Consider the following 20424-nt stretch of genomic DNA (forward strand, 5'->3'; position numbering starts at 1 on the left):
AAAGGGTCTCCAGAAACCATAAGTCAAGTGGACTGTAGTGAACACAAGGAGAACGCCACTTCAGACCTTGCTTCTCAATGTAGCAAGGTCAGGGGCTGAGGGGGTGGGGACTGGCATGCATGGGGATTTCGGGGCGGCCCAGCATGTGTAGCTCGGCCCTCTGCACAGTTTAAGCCCTCATGTATTCATGTGAATGGCTGAAATAAACAGGGTTTGTCTGAGCCTAACAATCAAGCCTATGGCCAAGAGCAGTTAGAGACAAGGAATGGTCATGTCATTTGAAACCAAAGTCCAAAAAAGGATAATGATGGGCAGAGGAAGACAAGGAAGTAGCCTGCTCAGACCCTTGACAGCTGTAGTATCATAGAGGGGGAGGAACTGGGGTTGGGGGGATGCTCTCTAGAACTGCACCCCCCCCCCCCGTGTAGATAGGGTGCTAAACAACACAGCAGGGGAAGGCCTTGAGATGGTGGGGGAGATCCCCCACTCCTGAAACTCACCAAAGCCATTGGCCAAAGCCATTGTGACGCCTTACCCCAACTAGGTAGTCTCTCTGGCTATATGCAGAATTGCTGTATGCAATATAGTCATTGACCTTCATCTTAATTTGTTGCATTCTCTCTTCATCATCATTAGATCACTTCAGTTTTTATGTTTTGTTATTCTGTTTTACAGAAATGTTGATCTAAACTACCTTGAAATTATCTCCAAATTTCAAATTACGTGTTTCAGAAAAAGACAGTTATAAATACATATTTCTTCTCATACCAGATTTGGCAGTGCGATCATCATGAATGTGTTCCTGGGCCAGATGTGAAGATAGTTTGGCTCCATTGCAAACTGAAAAAAGACCAAAAAAATTAGTATGAAGGTATCTGTCAATGCCTATATAGCAATCTGGGAGAAGGGAAAGTCTATGTGAGTTACCACTGCTTACATCTCCATTCTTTGGGGGAATGTTCAGTTCCATGTATCCATGAGGAATATATTCTTGGCTGTAATTGAAACGTGTTTGTCTCATAAACTGCTTCCTAACTGTAGAAAAGGCTCCATCGCAGCCCACAATTAGGTCACAAATGACCTCTTTTGCTATCTGGTCTGATCTAAAAAAGAACAATAGCAATCTCAACGAAGAGGAATAATATTGGTTTATTTCTATAGATATGTACTCACCCTCTACCAAATTAATAATGAAACCTGTCATGTATGTTTTTAATTAATATTACCAGGGCTGGCCCAAGACCCTTTGCTGCCTGAGGCAAAGATAATGCCCTCCGTTTTATGTACAAAAGCTTATTGGACTAGCAGTTGGATCTTATTATATGACTGGCAATGGCATAGTGCCCGGCGCCACACCTCAGGGCAGCAGGCTAGCTTGAGGGGCAGAAGGCAGACTGCATGGCACAGATAGTTCTACTCTTCAGCACCTCTACACTGCTCCCTATCCCACCCCCCTGCATCTGCTACCTCAGGCAGCTGCCTCACTCTTCCCAGTAGTAGGCCTAGCCCTGAATATTACAGTATTTTGAGTGGTAACTGAACTTGATATTCATTTGCTTGGACCTCCCTTTGTAGCACTACATTTTAAGGACTTAAGGGTTGTTCCCACACACACACCCCATTTTGTTAAGTCTGGATTTTGTGTGATAAAAAACCAGTTCACATACAAATCCACACTGAACTCTCCTCAAGTGGATTTGGGGAAGAGAGAGGAGGTGAAGCTAAAACAGAAATACAAGTTTTGAAAGTCAGAAATAATCCTAAAAAACCCAAATCAGCTGTTGATCCCTGAGATAGGTATTTTAATGCACCTATCTGTGTAAGCTATCAGCTTTCATGGACAATAATATTGGTCTGTCAGTGCACTAATTCAACATCACTCAGAATATTTTTCACCAGAGCAGTAAGCTCTGCTCTTTTCAAATTGTCTGCTGACAAAGTAGCCTGGATGCCCTGGTTTCATATCTTTAACACACACACACACACTCAGATTGAGTGCATGGGCTATGAGTCAACATCTCATTTACTGAGGAGGGCCTGCTATCTTCTGAAAATAGATGTCATTGCTCAATGACAAACAAGGTCCTAGTCTGCCTGACCCAAGCTGCAGCACCTCAGTACAAGAGAAGAGGCAGAATAACAGATGCAGCTGCCTTGTTGATGATTAAACATTTGCAAAACACTATCATGCTCTTAGACTGCAAACATAAATACCTTTACTTGGGAGTAAGCACTACTGAACACAGTGAGACTTACTTCCAAGGAAATATGAAAAGAATTGTTCTGTTTATTTTTTCAGGCATCATATTATGTTGAAAAAGGTAATGATGCCTGGAGTAATTGCAACCGCATCCCCCACCCTCCACCCCAAGGTAGTTGGGAAGAGTCACCTTGACCTATTGTTTGAGTTCTGATTAATTATTAGAGTGCTCAGGAGGGCTCCAGCTATTGATTACCCTGAAAAGGTCAGGACCCCTGATTCCACATTGCAGTGAAGCAGTTTGTGTCCAAAGTATAATTTAGTATTGGAATATTTCTCTGCAGCTGTAGAAAGGGAAAAAGAAAGCAGTATTAAACAGAGATACTCGGACAAAACTAGGAGCTAGTTGATGAAACTATAGTTTCCCTAATGGTACAGATCTGAGCAGCTATTTCTAAACTAAAGTTTGTGATGTGGTCACATACATACATACATACATATAATCACATCAATCACAACACATTTTATTAACCTTTAGTGAACTGACCCAGCTTCACACGGGTTGATACAGCAAAGCCTTCAAGCCAACTTACACAGCTGCCAGAGCTGGACACTGGGCAGAATCCAATGGGATGTTTATATGCTTCCATCAATTTCCTTGTGCCCCATCGATTCTGTTGTGCAAGCAGTGGATCCCACCAATTCCATTGCGTGAAAGGGACCTACCGCTTGTACAACAGCAATTTAGTGCTTCCCAGGAGAAGTCCTGCAACAAACGGAAACACTAATTTCTCAATTGGGGCAGGTGAGTGGAGCTCCCTTATGTGAGCTCTACTGATCTGCCCCCTTCCAGAAACAAGCATTTTCACTCATTTCCAGTTGCCCCAGAAGCACTAAATCTTCCTTCTGCAAGTGGTGGGTCCCACTTGTGGACAGGGATTGGCAGGGTGTAAGGGAATCGGCAGAGATGTAAGCAGCCCATTGGACTCCGCCCACTGTGCCCACACTGTCTGAGTGAAGCAATGGCTGCTGGTATCCCTAGGCGTTGTACCTGCCATAGTGCACCCCTATAGCCCCCTGAGGGAGGGGTCTGTCCACTCTGTTCCCCTGAGTGGGGCTGCCCTAGTCGAAGGTGCAGCTGTATAACCCTGTCCCTCAGTCTACTAATCTCCATAGGCTTCAAACTGTATGGACTGCAAAGCTGTGTGCTGGTTAGGGAAGTCTGCCACTAATGGCTGAAGATATTTCTGCAGGTTTCAACCACATGGACACATTTAAATTAATTTAAATTAATGTATTTTATAAATAAAATAACTCTGAGGTGCACACTTCTAACGTTACCTTAGAATGCCAAATTTCAGGTGTCTAGGTATCATGATCTTGGTACTATGGTGCTAACAGATGGACAGACAGACAATCCCTTTTATTATTATAGATAACAGTTTGTTTCATGCAGTTCATCTACTACAACTCCCAATCTTTAATATCAGTAATTTGGTCTGTTTTAAGCTCCATGAAACTGCACTGACATAAAATGTGCCAATGCATGTTTTGGTGTCAAAGAGCGTGGATAATACACACACACGTTCTTATTCCCTGAAAATATGCTGTTGGCTCATCCTCTGTTACTTTATGTTTATTTCATGTCACACTCAAAGCTCAAAGTTTAACTGCAGTCCAGCATGATGAGAAGGTGGGAGCATTTAGCATTTGTGCGCTCTCTCTCTTTCTACACCAAGTATGGAATCTTTGGGGATGTCTTGACACACTGAGGGTGAAGACACAGGAAGCTGCCTTATACTGAGTCAGGCCATTGGCCCATCTAGCCCAGTATTGGCAACACTGACTGGCAGCAGCTCCCCAGAGTTCCAGACAGATGTTTTCCCAGCCCTACCTGGAGATTCTGGGGATTAAACCTGGGACCTTCCGGATGCAAAGCAGGGGCTCCGCCACTGAGCTACAGTCCTGATAACAGCAACATTTTACATCAGGTGGAAGTGGTTTGAACACATGATGGTTTTCTGTATTCTGAGGCATTTGTTTTTAGGGCAGATAATGTGCATTCAAACCACTTCCAATGCAATTAAAATCTCTCTCTCTCTCTCCGCCCCCCCATCAAATAAATCTCTTCCCCCCCCCCGTCTATTTTATATCTCACCTCTATTTGACTAATTTTACTGTCTCAAACCCCAGATTATTTTAAACATGATGAAGTGAAAAAGGAGAGAGAAAAGAAAAAGCCCACTTACCAGTTAGCAGCTCCTTGTTTAAATTTGCTCTATCCACGGACAGAATATACTGCATGAAAAAGCCATCATAAGGCACAGAATATTTTTGTACTTGCATAAATGTATATGAATGGTCTTAATAAAGACAAGTGCCCCCTTTCTTTAGATTTTCAGGCATCCCAATCCTAGGAGGTCCCTTCACTGCTATGGAGTTGAGATTTGCCCTTATTCAGCTCAAGCAGATATCCAGTGTTCTCTCAATTCCTCATCTCCCGCCTTGTCAAGCGCCACATGCAGGCTGCAACTGAGCCGTGCAAATGATAAGAGTGAAGGTCAGCATTCAGAACATCAGTGGTCCCAGCTGTGCCTGTGATGGGGCTGGGCCACAGCATTAGCATAAGAAGCTTATATGACAAGGCCCTCTGCTATTCATTGGTTTAAACTTCTACAATATGGTTAAAAATATGGCAGTAAAGATATTGCCAATGTTCATAAGTCCTTGGTTTGGAATAGTAATCTTTGCAACTCATAATGCTCACATTCAGTAAGAGGTGCGCATTACCCCATCCCAGTTCTTCTCCAGCTCAGATGTTAATCTGAACACCAACTCATTTGGCTGCAGCTGCAGTGTCACATCAGCAGGGAGAGAGGTCTCTCTTCCTGACACTTCTCTGTCCACCCCCGGCACCTCAATTGCTGCTATAGTAGAATTCCAGGCACTTGGAGCCCTAGGACATATAATTTTCTCAGAGTGTCTGGCATACATACTCACAACACCAGCCTCTCTGAGATAATTATATTTCCAAGGTACCTGCTACCTTGAATGCTGCTCAAGTAGCACTCCATACAACAGGGATGGAGAGAAAGATCTCCCTTTCTCCTGCTGCCACCACCACTGAAATAGCCCCTCCCAGAGTAGCCAATGCTATAAGTGGTGACAACAACAGAGTAGCAGCAGCCAAAGGCAATGGAGGATCAGCCACCAAGTAAGGAAAGATGCAGGAGTGGGGACCAGCAATTATGAGCAAATGTACAACTCTTGGGGGAGAGAACTGTCTTATACATGCTGCCCTACACCACATCAAGTCCATAGCAGTTTGCCCCTTACTATATGGCAGTGGTGGGAAGGAATAAAGAGCCCAGGGAGTCATTTACTCAGCATTCTGTTATGCAGGGGTAGGCAACCTGGTGTCCTTCAGATGTTTGGACTCCCATAATCTCCACCCAGCATGGCCAATGGTCTGGGCTTGTGGGAGTTGTAGTCCAAAACATCTGGAGGGCACCTTTTACTTTACTTTACACCCTTTTATTTTCTCCTGGTGGGTGGCTGTTTCAACAACTTCTTATGGGGGAAAGTAAAGTGCAGTTGGGGGGGGGGGGAATGTGAGAAGATACACACCCCATCCCCTTCATGAGTCTGAAATATAAAATTCTCTCCATGTAATCTCTGCTGATAATAATGAGCTCTAAAATAATTATAATATACATAATAAGAGTTGGATATTATACACAAAAATACACCACTAAAGATTAAATTGACCAAAACTGAAGTACCAAGGGTTATTTAAGATGATACCTGTTTTTTTGTTCCATAGGGAATTGAATATTGCTTGCCTGAGAGTGTGTGAATCCTCCTTGCCCGCATGGGGATGCCTTTAGACACAATCTAGAATCCAAAGACATAAAAAGTGTTGTTTTTTAAAAGACAATTAAATAACAATAAAGATGGCTCAATAACCCACCATCCCCTTTCCACTCTAGCGTACCCATAAGGGGAAAAGAGAGGGGGTAGGCTAGTCAGTCCATCCGCTAGAGCAAGAAACCATAAGAAAAGCTTTGTACAGAAGAAACTGGAAGGGCGAGGGGACCACAATCCATCATGCTAATGTAGCTCCCAGTGCAGTTGTAAGTTTAAAAACATATCTCCACGCACACCATCCTGAGCTCCTTGGTAAAGTGCAATTTATATGTGTGACAAATAAATAATAATTTAAATGCCCTTGCTTATGTTAAGCCTTTAATATTATTATAGCGGCAGACAGTGGTTTTTATCACATTCTTAATTCTGGAGTGAAGGAGTGACCATAAAAACTTACCTTATATCGTGTCAAACCAAACCATCTACTCTATTATCTACACTGGCTCTTTGAGGCCTCAGAAGAAAGTCATTCTTACACTGCTATCTGCGATCCTTTTTAATGCAGATACCAGAAAGTTAATCCTGGTTTTTCTGTATACAAAGCATGTACTCTATCTGTGATCAATGCCAAATAGGTTTTGTGTACCTTTTCAGCTTCCAGCCTGAAGCGGGAAGGAGCCCCATGAGTTACATATAGCAACCTCCTATCAGTAATATATAGTACTTACTGGCCTGGTAATTGAAGCATCCATACCTGTCCCAGCTTTTAGCCTTCCCTTGAAAACAGCTGAAGAAGGAGATGAAAGAACTCCCTAAAAATCTAGCTGCATTACTAGAACTCCTCTTAAATCCACTTCTCATAAAAAAATACACAAATCCTTAGAGCATTTGGATTACCTAACAATCCAGTAATACTCACTGAACATGAAAAATGTAATTTTTTTTAAAGGCAGTCACCTGATCTTCCATTCCAACAGCTTTGAGAGCCTGCCGGCCCCTGTGAGACAGGGCCAAATTAATGCTCCTGCCACGAGCTACGTTGGAACCACGGATGTCTGAAATGAAACGAATAGAACTTTGTGTGTTAAGCTGTTTTAATGGATGGCTACAGTAATTTGGAAAATGCTTTAACGCTTAGTCCTTGCACTGCAGACCTCCATGACACAGCCTGAATTGTATGGGAGTCCCCATCCCAGCACCCTGGAAAGGTTTTACAGAGGTTACCAGGGGCTGCAAGTTGGAGGAAGGGAAGAGAAAGAGGATGGGGAGCTCCCTTCCACTCATGCAGTCATTGGATATAACCCCAGAAGTTCAAAATACAACATTTCATACCAATGTCAAAAAAACCGAAGCAAAACAATGGCAATAAACAATGCACACACACATGTATGCAAGTTCCACATAAGTCAATAGGATTTACAAGCACACATTCAGGATAGGATTTCGATTTATGCTAAAAAAAAAAAAAGGGGGGGGGGGAGAAAGGCATACCTGGTCTGGTTTCGTATATTTCCACCAAGAAACCCCTTCTTGCAAAGAAACAAGCATTTAAAGAACCCACCTGCAATAAAAGCATTAGAGAGATTTTAGAGATGAGAAATAGTTTGTTTATACAGGATTTGGAGATAGTATATAGATCTAAAATGTGCAACACACCTGAAGCCTTTTCAGTAGGGGAGGACAAACAAATAATACCAAATGGAAAGCATGTGATACATTGGGCCATCAGAATTCTTGAATCCCCACGACTGCAGGACAAACACCAAGTTGTTGCACAAGATAGATTAAAAGAGAGTGCTGAATAGCCCATGGTGAACAGTGTAGACTTTGCAAAATGTAAAAAAGGGAAAGACAGCACTTTTGCCAGTTTTCAAAGATCTCGTTCAGAGTGACCCACTGTTTTCCTGGTATTACATGGAGGCCCTGCCTCCTTCACAGAATTTTATGGGGAGTCCACATGACATTGTCATGCTCCTGTAATCCTTCCTTGCTTTCCCCCTTTTCTCTCAACACAGAAGATCTGCTAAGTAGGGAAAGAATGGAATAGGAAGATGGCTATTGGGAATGCCCCTCTTGACTTGCATTCCCAGTTATGGAATCATTTTATGTCCTGCAGGGCAACTCCTCTAAGAGAGCAATCCTATGCCCCCGGGGGTGGGGGGACGACATAGGATTGTTCCGTTTCTGGGATCTGAGGTCAAAAACAGGGCTCTGCCCTTGGAGCCCAGAAACCATGCTCTCTGCCCCTCCCCCTCAAAGCCAGTGCAATTCTGGCTACATCTCTGAGCAGAGATGGGGAAAAGGGGCAGGGGCAGGGACAAGAAGAGACTGGGGAAGCTGGCTTACTCAGCTTCCTCTGCTCGCCCAGCCTCCTTCCCTCCCACTCTGAAGCACGGTGGCTAGATGGTGAATTTGCTCATCTAGCAAAAATGCAGGGTGGCCAAAGGACAGAGGTGAGGATCACCTCTGTGCTCCGGCTCCCTGCACTAGATGCTTGGCAGCCTCCGACTTCAGAGGCTGCTGACTATCTCCACAGGATTGTGGCTTAAGGAGCTTTTGTCTCATTTCCTGTGTTTTGCCTCATCTTGCTTTTTTGCCCACTAAATCTTTTCTTTATATGAATTGTAGATGAAAGCATTCGCTTCTGCCTCTCCCTACACGGCTCTCAACAATGCCTTAATTGATTGCTTCTTGAACCTTCCTTCAATCCTGGAATGAACTTTGTCCTGCCCACCCACCAACTGCAATTAGTTACTTAATTCTGCGGTGCCATTTTCCTTCTTTCTTTCCATTAATCCAATACTTGCACAATTCTGATCTAATGAAATAAAAGTAGGGGGGGGGTAAAAATGGGGCTGCTTTGTGAGTCGGGGGGGCAGTGAGACCTTTTTGCTAAAACAAGAGTTGCAGAGCCAACTAACAAGCTGTAAAAATCAAACTTTCCTATCCCTGTTGTGGAACTGATTAGCTAGGATTATGAAACCTACTAGATTGGATTGTTTAATAAGATCTGGGTGTGAAATGGACTAGCCTGGAAATCAGTGGGACTTAACAGTTGAATTTGTAACTTGTTGAATTTGTAACCAGGAACTAAGCTTAGCTACAATCCTTTAGCCCTGTGCTGCAGGCACTATTAAAAAAAAATGGTTAGAAACAAGTTCAAAATCGCGGGATTGTTTTATGATGAAATAGCGCAACTAATATATATTTTTAATAGGTGTATTTGTGCATTTTTACTGGAGCACAACAGTGGCAGCAAAAGATTAAAGTTGTTCTCCTACCAAGCCTTGAGCAAGCAGGCAAGTTCCTCCAGAGCTCCTGCTCAGTCTTTTGGGGAATGGAGAGGCAACAAGGATGAGTGTATTGCCTCGCTTCACATCTTTGCTCCTGGACGGTGCCTCGCTACATTGGTGAAAGAGGGGAGATTCCTCTGAGCAGGCTTTTAAAGGGGATGTTGATGGGGCTTACATGTAAATTGGCAGTGTCTGCAGAAGCTTGTGCCAGAGTAATTTTGTTAGTCTTGAAGGAGCCAGAATTACCATGTTTACTTGGAAGTAAGGATGCTTCAAAATGTTGGAAGAAGGGAGTATGTGGCAACTGGAAGGGGTGGGGAAAGGAGAGGGAGAGAACACTACCCACAGTGTCGATGGAAAATAGCAAGATGCACACACGAAAAAAGCACTAGACCCCTGAAGTGTGGACAGCCAATTGCAATTCCATTTTTAACTTGCAGCAGAAAAGCCATTATTTTGTAGAGCTAGGAGCATTCCCTCTAGAAACACCCCCTATGTCAGCAGGGCACAGTTAGTGCTAATGTATACCACTGATATCATTTTGGAAAGTCTCATATAGTCCATTGCACTCATATAAAGCTGTTGCTCTTCAGGTCACCTTTCCCAAAGATCTGTATGTATGCAGGGTGTTGAGAAGAACTTTGAATGCTATTTATATTTGTAAATTACACCAGTAAACACATATCTCTCATTGCACTGCTGTGTCTTTGAACTGAGCATCTACTACATCATCTACTTTAAAAGATTAGAAAATTTGTAGGCTCCTAGTGAGGGAGCCAAGTTCTTCCACAGATCTACAGAACAGGTGGCACAAATCTTTGTATGTAAATTGAAATGTTGAGGAATCTTCTGCTGCCACAAATACTTCAAGGATTCTGAACTTGCAGTCATATTGGGCATGATCACGCGGAGCTTTTATCCTGCGACTAAGATTACTCCTTCACGGAAGTTTGTGGACTCTTCACATGTCACCATGACCCTGCCGTGACCCTCCTGCACTAAATGCCCTTGGTTCCGTTTTTAAATAGATGGCAGATAATGAGCTATCAAATTACCACGACGTGTTCCGCTTCAGTTTCCTCTGTGAAAAGAGTTAAAGCAGCAAGAAGAGAAGCGAGATCAATGAAAGATAATGGAAGGCTCAGATACAGGGAGAAGGGGGGGGGAGGAAGTGCATGTAAAGGGAGTCAGTGGTGATCCTGCATTTAAAACGGAAGCAGAAAGCCCCATTTTAAATGCAGGATTTTAGGCTGGTGTAGAAATACCCAGTTAGCCTCTTGTTCGGGAAAAGGTAGATACCCGAGCTGTCTCCCTTGTTCGGGAAAAGGTAGATACCCCAGTTGAGATGGCTCCCTCACAGATGTTTGCGGGCTCTTTACATGACGCTGTGATCCTCCTAGGTGTCTCCTGCACTAAATGCCCTTTGTTCCATTTTTAAATAGATCTTAGATAATGAGCTATCAAATTACCCCGTTGTGTTCCTCTGTGAAAAGAGGAAAAGCAGCAAGAAGAGGAGCCAGAACAATGAAACATATGGAAGACTCAGATAAGGGGGAGAAGGCGGGGGAAAGGAAGCAGGTGAAAAAGGGAGTTGTTGTGATCCTGCATTTAAAACGGAAGCAGAAAGCCCCATTTTAAATGCAGGATTTTAGGCTGGTGTAGAGATACCCACAGTTAGCCTCTTGTTCGGGAAAAGGTAGATACCCCAGCTGTCTCTCAGAGCTACATGCATTTATTTTAATTCTCACATTACTTTTTCCATATATCTTCAGACATAGGTGTGTCTCCACATCTTCTAGAAGTTATATAAACAACTACCCTGTGTCATTTACCTTTAATAGAGAGTCCTTCAGAAAGGTTCAAGGAGCAAAGTCCTTTCAGTGCATACTGAATTACGTTCTTCACCCAGCATCAGCTTACCTAAGTTTCTTCCCAAGTCATTTCACATGAAAAGAAATTGCATTCTTAAAAAGTACCTTTTACTCCAGTGGTTTTGAAAACTTCGTATCCTTGTGGAAGCTGAAAAACTGCTGTGCACCACCCAAACAACAGAATCTCTGCACATTACAAAAGGATATTGAGGCAGATTCTTGGGGACACTCTCAGTTTGTGCAGGGTGGTGGCCCAGGACTATCAGTTTAGTTGTTGCCCCTTGCAAATTGAAAGGACACCCTAAAATAAAATGCACTCAATATTCCCCAGGAATTGCAAACTGAAGGGAAGATTGGTGAGACAGCCCCAATGTTCTTATAAACACAGTTTGAAAAGCACTAATATAGTCTTCTAGTTCATAAATGCAACTATACAGCGGAACATAAATAAAATAGATGTATAAAAAGATATGGCTGCAAGAGAAAAAACAACAGCACCTGAATTCAGGCATGGGTACGATTCCTTGTTATCAGAGAAAGTGTAGATTGTTGTAATTTATACAGAGTTTCTACATTTCTAGGTGAGACACAGCTGAATGTTAAAATGTTATACACCCAGGTATGAAGACATAGTTACAGCTCTTCCTATTTTACTGTCCATTATCAAGCTATGGTATGGGTATGAAAAACAAACCAATGGATCGCCTATCAGTAATCATCAGAGAATGAAATAAAAATTTCTTACCAAGCCTCCCCCAATAATAGCTACTTTTTTCCTCTGTGTATCAGAAGGATCCATGACTTCAATGTCTCTTTTTACGCCAGGCAGAGAAAGTGTGTATATTTCTCCTGCTCAACAAAGAATGTTTGCAGGGGAGGAGAAATAGGCGGTCCACTCATGTTCTATGGTCAATGGTCAGCAAAAACAGAATATACCTGGACACTCAAATAATTGGGTTGGATCCAGAATTAGTCATACTTAAGGAGACCAACTGAAATCAGTGAGACTTTAGTAAAGTTATTCATTCTCTAGTATAATTGAAAAAACAGAAATTAAACTGTAATGTCCTAGGGATTTTTAAAACTTCAAACATACATTAACTCAAAGCTGCCAGTGCAGCAAATAAAAACACATTTTACCCCTTTCCCAGTTTTGAAATGTTGGAGTTTAATAGCTTCCCATCAGAAAACTCCATGGGTTGGGAAAGCTGATGAATTGTGTCTCATACACACTGGAAATTGAATTGCAGAAACCTAGGGAAAATATGGAAGCGACCCTGGACTTATTCCTAACTTAATCTAGGGTTGTGTTTCCACGCTATTGGCTTCACTTCTTCTCCAGCTTTGTTGCGATGTTACCTCAATCACATCTTCTCTCTTGTGTGTTTCTATGTTCTAAAAGACCTGGTTTATCATTGCGGGGGGGGGGGGTCTGCACTGTTTCCACGGAGCCCTAATTGTATTATTCTCTTGATGGCACTTTGAATTGTGCCCGGAAACAGACTGGGAGCCAGTGAAGCTGTTTTAACAGGGAAGTTGTATGCTCCCTGCAACCAGCCCCAGTCAGCAGTCTGGCCGCAGTTCTTTGAACCAGCTGAAGTTTCCGAGCACTCTTCAGAGGCAGCCCCACGTAGAGCGCGTTGCAGTAATCCAAATGGGATGTAATGAAGGTACATGTCACTGTGGTCAAGCTGGACATCTCAAGGAACAGGCGCAGCTGGCGCACTCGTTTTAACTGTGCAAATGCACTCCTGGGCATCCAGGCTCAGGGCTGAGTCCAGGAGCACCCCCAAACTGCGAACCCATCAAGGCCAACAATGAAGACTTCTTTAAACACATCAGACACAGGGAACTGGCTAGGCAGACAGTTGGACGATTGGATGACGACGGAGTTAAAGGGGCACAAAACGAGAATAAGGAGATTGCAGAGAATCTAAATGAGTTCTTTTCTTTGCCTTCGCTGCAGAAGAAATAGGGCTGACACATGTGCCTGAACTGATATGTTCATGAGGAGAGTCTGATGAACTGAGGCAAATGGTGGTGACAAGAGATGAAGTTCTAGTCCTGGGGTCTCCAATGTGGGGCCCACAGACACCTTTCTTGGCACCTGCCAGGCTCCCTGCCTGGTTTGATTTTCGTTTGATTTTTTAAAATAAAAGAAAATACAGTGTGAGGTTGACAGGCTGCAAACTGAAGCTCCAGCCGCTAGACCAGCGGTCCCCAGCCTTTTTTGCGCCACAGACCGGGGGGGGGGGGAGGTTTCGCGGGCGGACTTCGATTTGTACATCGACTTCGTAAAGATTTATGCAGCCAATTACTTGAAGTACATAGTCGGCATTTGCGTCCCAGCAGCCGCCTCCCCCCCAAGGTAAGGGGGTTTCGCACACCCCTTCGTGGCCCTGTTCCTAACAGGCCATGGCCTGGTACCGGTCTGCGGCCCAGGGGTTGGGGACCCCCACTGTAGACCCATCTGTATTTCCCAGAATGCCTCTGGGCCTCACACAGCAGTCTCTGAGCCTCATCGGTTTGCTTTCTGATAATGAGTGTTGTAGCAAAAAACTTGGTTCACAAGAGTGGTTTGGGGTGTTTGAGCTCAGATCCCAACTCTGCCTTGAACTTAGGTTCTTGGGCAAGTTACTTTCTTTTAGCCTTCTTGTTTGTGACTGTCCACACCTACCATGGCAGCCAAAATCTGTATTCCTCCAAAATATCCCCACTCACCCTTTTTTTCTCATTCTCTTTCTTACACATGCAGCCCCCATCCATTCAGACATAAAAGCACACAACCTTCCCCAGCCCTGCAGCCCAGTCTTCATGCTAGCTCCCCTGCTGGTTTACTGGTGCCCTTCCTAGCCCACCCCCATGGCTCTTCCTAGTCCCTTACTGATCTCTTTAGTGCCCCCCCCAGCAACACCTGTTTTTCACCTTATTTTTTGCTTAGTGGCTGGGCATGCTGCCCACCATCTTCATTTCCTAAGACAGCCATCATCTTTGATTTGACGTGATCCCAGTTATGGGGACTATCATGATGAGTGCCTGCACTTCAACATTTACCACTGCACCACTGATGACAATGAGCAAGAGCAATAAAGTCCCCCTTAGGTGAAAGCAAGCAGCTTAGTTTCCAACCACATTTGGTGGGCTGCAGGTCCCCATCCCCTTTCCTTTTCCATTTTGTTTTGGGGATTTAAGAAGCAAAGGCTTTTTGGTCAGGCATAAAGACTCTGAGCATGTGCAGAGTGATATGTCTCTCCCTTTCTCTGCCCACACCCAGATATTCCCAATTGCTTCTCACAGCAGCAGTATTATGTGACATTCAAAAGTGGACACATTTGGGGCAGTATCCAATGCAACATGAGCGCTAATATAAGTTACACTGTGCTAGCATAAGGGACCTTTAGTGCAAAGCCTATGACGTTAGATGGTGCAACAAAGTTCCCAGAAAACCTGCCATGCCAGCTATTGGCATTGCTTAGAGGTCTCTTACACTAGCTCAATATCATTTATGTTAGCACTTACATCACACTGGATGCTGCCTCCAGAATTTTGAGATGGTTTCTCAAAATGTCTCACAAAATGGGTGCCATGGTGCATGTAGCCAGTAGCCAGTCACAAAACATCCCTTTCCAGAAGACAAGACAGTGAGACTAAAAGAAAAGTAACTTGCTCAAGAACTGAAGAACAAGGCAGAGGTAGAGGCTGCGCTCCAAAACTCAAAAATCACTATTTTGAACTCACAGTTCTCAGCTCCAACACGCATTTCACAGAATGCAAACTGATGAGGCTCAGAGTCAAGTCAATTGGCCAAGAAACTGAGTACAAGGTAGAGATAAGATCTGAGCCCCAAATGCCAAGTCACATTTGCCCAAATGCACAACAAAACAACAATTTGGTAGAAGGCAAATTGCTGACCCACACACAGGCAACCCCCCCCCCCGGCAATGGCCGGACAGTGGGGCGCTGGTCCGGGGCCCAGCGGGCCCCCAATGACCCCGGAACTTGGGCCGGCTCCCTCTCCCGGCCTGGCCCCACCCTAACAGGAAGTGCTACAGCAGCGGGCTGGATGAGTCTGCATTGCAGCACGGCATTTTTTCAACTTAAGAGTTGAGTAGCAGCGACCCCAGCCAATAGACACTGCCTTTGGGGGACACGACCAATGAGCGCACAGGACCAACGTAAAGACTGCCCCTTTGCCACTCCTGCGCCCTCATTGCCCGTGTTCCCCCTAGACCAGTGTCTGATTGATTCAGATCAATGCTACTCAAAGCCTGAGGTGTTCTTTAAAAAAACTGAATGATGTGCGTGCGGCTTGCGGCAGCCCTTTCCTTTGCAAGCGCGGGGCGGGGCGGGGGAGGAGCCAAAGCAGGAGCCGGCCTAACAACAACAAGGAGGGAGGCTGGCTGACGATGCGGGGGAAGTGCCGGGCGGGCCGCCGGCCGGGGCGGATGCAGCCGGGGCCTTCCCGGGAACCAGCTAGCGCGAGGCCCGCTCACAGTTAGCTGTTCTCCTGCCCTTATCGTGCCCCAGCTTACCTTGTCCTTTTTCTTTCCTGGGTAGCTGGGCGTGCTTCAAAATGTAGACAGCCGCCATTGTAATTTCCTAAAAATGCCTCTGGGGCTCATGTGGAGCCCAGAGGCATTCTTGGAGGTAAAAACAGTGCTGGAGGCCAGCGCTTCAATTTGCAGCATGACACATTTTTTAGCATTAAAATAACTCTAAAAGCTAAGGATGGTGGGGATCCTGGTGGGCACCAAGAGAAGTTCTGTGGGCACCGTGTTGGAGGCCCGAGGTGTACCCCCATCCATGGGAGAGCACCACTGCTACTTGTGGCTGCAAAAAGCAAAGACTGGTTGTCTTAACCACCCTCCCCTCTGCAAGCCTCATCAATAGACTCTCTTAGGCAGCCACCCCTGTCTCGGCTCTGCTGTGTTCCTTTCACCTGCCTGCATAGTCTGAGGGTGTTTCTACATTAAGCACCCCCCTCGCAAAAATCCACATCTTTTCTGGGGCTTCCTGGTTTCTTTGCGGGATTAGGAAGGGCTCCTTTACGGCTTTGAACTGAGGGAGTGCCCCCCTCCCTCCCTGGCATGTGTGCAATGGGGTGGGGTGGGGTGGGGTGGGGGGTTCTTGTTTCCATAGCTTGACTTCTGCTGTACTCTTTTCTCGCAGACCCCAGGAAACCTCTGACTTACTTCTGAGTAGACATAAAATGTAACTCTGCAACCCTTGGCGCACTTATGTGGGAGTAAACCCCACAACTCAGTGGGACTTACTTCTGAGTAGACATAAGCGCCCTGTAAGTCTGCAACCCTCAGCACACTTACTTGGGAGTAAACCCCATTAATCAACAGAGGACATTGCTTCTGAGCTTGGTGTGGAATCAGATGTGTCTCCCTTCGTTGCAGGGAGGCATTTTACCCTCTTCTACCCTCTTACTCCTGCCTCCGCTCAAGCAAAACTTGAGCAGAGGCAGGAGTTGCAATCAAGAGGCGATTCTTGCCCTCACACCTGTCAAATCTGCTCCTCCACGCCCCAGCCCCACTCCCATCCTTAATGCCCCCCAGCAACTGAAAACAAATGCCCACAGCAGGCGGACAGAGTGGTTTCTTCCACTATTGGAGAATTTCACGGAGGTCATGCCACTCCTGTGGGCTGGAAAAAATACCATATTTATTGTGTTTGGGGAAAACACGGGACCGACTGGGGGAAATTGCAGGGGACACCCTGGAGGGTAATGGCATCATCTAAGGAGCCCGCAAACTTCTGTGACAGAGCCATCTCAATAGTAGGATAAAAGCTCCTTGTGATGAACCCCTGAGCATGATATAGGATGTCATGTCATTGTGGGTGGTGGCGGCCCCAAGGTGATGCTATATAATGACTCTTGGAGAAGATTCACCACTGAGCTGTGGAAAGCAAGGAGGGAATTCTATGCCAATGTCCCTCCCACCAACACCTCTCAGCTGATTTTAAGAGAAGCTGCTTCCAGTGCACAGGCACAGGTCCCTCCTATTTTACTGACTCCTGGCTTAGCACAGGCAAGCTGCTTCTCTCAAAATCACTTGAGAGGCATTGTTGGGTGCAAATGTGCTTAGAATTCCCTGCTTGCTTTGCTTCCCAAACCATGACCAATGTTGATTCCTCCTCTCAAGAGTCCCCACCCAGCGCCACTCATTGGAATGATCACAGGCAGCAATAATGTCCTCATGGAGAGAATTTTCTCTTACCATCACTGCCTAGTGCTCAACCAACACAAATTAACCACTCAGATGTACTACTTCTTAACATGAATGTTCAATTTTGCTGTTGTACCTGTATAAAACTCATATAACCATTGACAGAGATTTCATCCATGAATTGCCCAATCTTTTAAAGCTACAGAAGCAGATGAGATTAAGAAGAGGTGGAAAGAAGACACAGAAGAACTATACAGGAAAGATCTGAATGTCCCTGACAGCCATGATAGTGCGGTCACTGAACTTGAGCCGGACATCCTAGAGAGTGAAGTCAAGTGGGCCTTAGGAAGCATTACTAAAAACAAAGCTAGTGGAGATGACAATATTCCAGCTGAGTTGTTTAAAATCCTAAAAGATGATGCTGTTAAAGTGCTGCACTCAATATGCCAACAAATTTGGAACACTCAACAGTGAGTGGCAACAAGCCTGGAAAAGGTTGGTTTACCTTTCAATTCCAAAGAAAGGCAATGCCAAAGAGTGTTCAAACTACCGTACAATTGCACACATTTCACATGCCAGCAAGGTTATGCTCAAAATCCTACAAGCTAGGCTTCAGCAGTATGTGAACTGAGAACTACTGGAAGTACAAGCTGGGTTTCAAAGAGGCAGAGGAACTAGAGATCAAATTGCCAGCGTTTGCTGGATCATGGAGAAAGCAAGAGAATTCCAGAAAAAGGTCTATTTCTGCTTCATTGACTATGCTAAAGCCTTTGATTGTGTGGATCACAACAAACTGTGGCAAATTCTTAAAGAACCACCTTACCTGTCTTCTGAGAAACCTGTACGAGGGTCAAGAAGCAACAGTAAGAACCAGACATGGAACAATCGATTGGTTCAATATTGGGAAAGGAATATGACAAGGCTGCATATCGTCGCCCTGCTTATTTAACTTATATGCAGAGTACATCATGAGAAACGCCAGGTTGGATGAATCACAGGTCAGAATTAAGATTGCTGGGAGAATGATCAACAACCTCAGATACACAGACGATACCACCCTAATGGCAGAAAGCGAAGAGGATCTAAAGAGCCTCTTGTTGAGGGTGAAAGTGGAGAGTGCAAAAGCTGTTTGAAACTCAACATTAAAAAAACGAAGATCATGGCATCTGGCCCCATCATTTCCTGGCATATAGAAGGGGAAGAAATGGAAGCAGTGACAGATTTTATTTTCTTGGGCTCCAAGATCACCGCAGATGGTGACTGAAGCCATGAAATTAAAAGACGCTTGCTCCTTGGGAGGAAAGCTATGGCAAACCTAGACAGCATAGTAAGAAGCAGAGACATCACCTTGCCGACAAAGGTTCATATAATCAAAGCTATGGTTTTCCCAGTAGTAACGTATGGCTGTGAGAGCTAGGGATGGCAGAGAATTCCGCCACGGATTCCACTGAGGCCGGATTCTAAAGAACAGCCTCCCGCCCCCCCGCGGAATCCCCCCAGGACGGAACTTACCATTGCTGTCCTTGCAGCTGTGACAGGCAACGTAAGTATTTAGGTAGCCTATCACAGCTAACCCCCCCAAAAAAACCAGCGTATGCAAATGGCGGCGGCTATGGTGGCCGCCATTTGCGTTCCCTATTTTTCGCCATTCTAGCCTACGTAAATATTTACATAGGCTATTACGGCGAAAAAAGGGGGAACGCAAATAGTTTAGTGGGCGCTATTTGCATTCCTTTTTTTTCCGCCGCAGAGCTGGCCGGGCAGGTTTCCGGGGGGGAGGACTGGATCGCCTCCCCTCCCGTCGAGGATTCCGGGGGGAGGGACGGAGCGCCTCCCCCCCACCGCAAATCAATCCGCGAAAAGGTAAGCAAGTTTTGTACATCCCTAGTGAGAGCTGGACTATAAGGAAGGCTGAGCGCCAAATAATTGATGCTTTCAAACTGTGGTGCTGGAGAAGACTCTTACAAGTCCCCTGGACTGCAAAGAGATCAAATCAGTCCATCCTAAAGGAAATCAACCCTGAGTGCTCATTGGAAGGACAGATACTGAAGCTGAAGCTCAAATATTTGGCCACCTAATGCGAAGAGAAAACTCCCTGGAAAAGACCCTGATGCTGGGAAGGATTGAAGGCAAAAGGAGAAGGGGACGGCAGAGGATGAGATGGCTAGATAGCATCAGCGATGCAATGAATATGAACTTGAGCACACTCGGGGAGAGAGCAGAGGACAGGAAGGCCTGGTGTGCTATGGTCCATGGGGTCACGAAGAGTCGGACACGACTGAACAACAAGGCTAGCAGCTATCATCATAAACCATCTGTTTTTGTATTATCATTTGGAAAAAAGTAAACAAGCTGCAACTCAGTGGCACTTACCTACTGTATCACTAGTGCCATGTTATTAATGGGTAGACAACAAAATAGCTGGAGCAAGGAGGAAGAAAGAAACAAAAGTTAAATCTTTTCCGCCAGTGAGCCACAGATGAGGAACTGTTACAGTGCAAGCTTGGGCATATATGTAGGGAAGGGGCTATGATTGGGTGGTAGAGCACATACTTCCAAGGCAGAAGGTCCCAAGTTCAATCCTTGGCATCTCCAGCTAGTGATGGAAATATTCCTACCTGAAGACTGAGAGTAAACGATTTGACAGAGAGAGAAGCAGAAGAACCAAAGTTCTGTGCTGTGTATCAGGGCTGACTTCAGCTGGAGGAATGACTAAGGGGTTTGTGTTTTATGAAGGGACACCTCCAGAGGAGAGGCAGAATTGTAACAGACTAACTGTGGTATAAGCGTTACTGTTTGTTGGAACTATATTTATTTAAATTCTGAAAGCCTTTCTTTATTATCTGAATTCTGGACTTACCCTTTCCTTTTATTTATAAATTTGTGTTAATCTTGCCCTGCTTTTTAGATCGAATTACATTTCTAGGAACTTGGGGTCCACTATACATCTTTACAGGCTCTAATATGGACCTCCTCCACAAAGACTTAATTACACATCTTGTGGCTGCTAGATTAAA

General features: G+C 44.9%; 1 protein-coding gene across 2 annotated transcripts in view; it reads right to left on the reverse strand.

Annotated features, from left to right (window-relative positions):
- The window catches only part of KMO (kynurenine 3-monooxygenase), a 58707-nt gene extending 46662 nt beyond the window's left edge, over positions 1-12045 (reverse strand). The window contains exons 1-8 of one of the 2 annotated variants that reach the window (XM_084820752.1): positions 11977-12045; positions 7559-7628; positions 7025-7122; positions 6005-6094; positions 4450-4498; positions 2457-2544; positions 938-1103; positions 769-840 (exon numbers count right to left, since the gene is read on the reverse strand). In XM_084820752.1, coding sequence (XP_084676878.1) covers positions 769-840; positions 938-1103; positions 2457-2544; positions 4450-4498; positions 6005-6094; positions 7025-7122; positions 7559-7628; positions 11977-12030 — 687 coding nt within the window. In that variant the 5' untranslated portion in view covers positions 12031-12045. The remainder of the gene's footprint in view (positions 1-768; positions 841-937; positions 1104-2456; positions 2545-4449; positions 4499-6004; positions 6095-7024; positions 7123-7558; positions 7629-11976) is intronic. The other variant, XM_084820763.1, reaches the window with a different exon arrangement.
- Between the last annotated feature and the right edge of the window lie 8379 nt (positions 12046-20424).

The sequence above is a fragment of the Heloderma suspectum genome, chromosome 1 (genome assembly GCF_057233095.1).
Source record: "Heloderma suspectum isolate Gila_16-S chromosome 1, 16-S_ref, whole genome shotgun sequence".
NCBI classification, from domain to species: Eukaryota; Metazoa; Chordata; class Lepidosauria; order Squamata; family Helodermatidae; genus Heloderma; species Heloderma suspectum.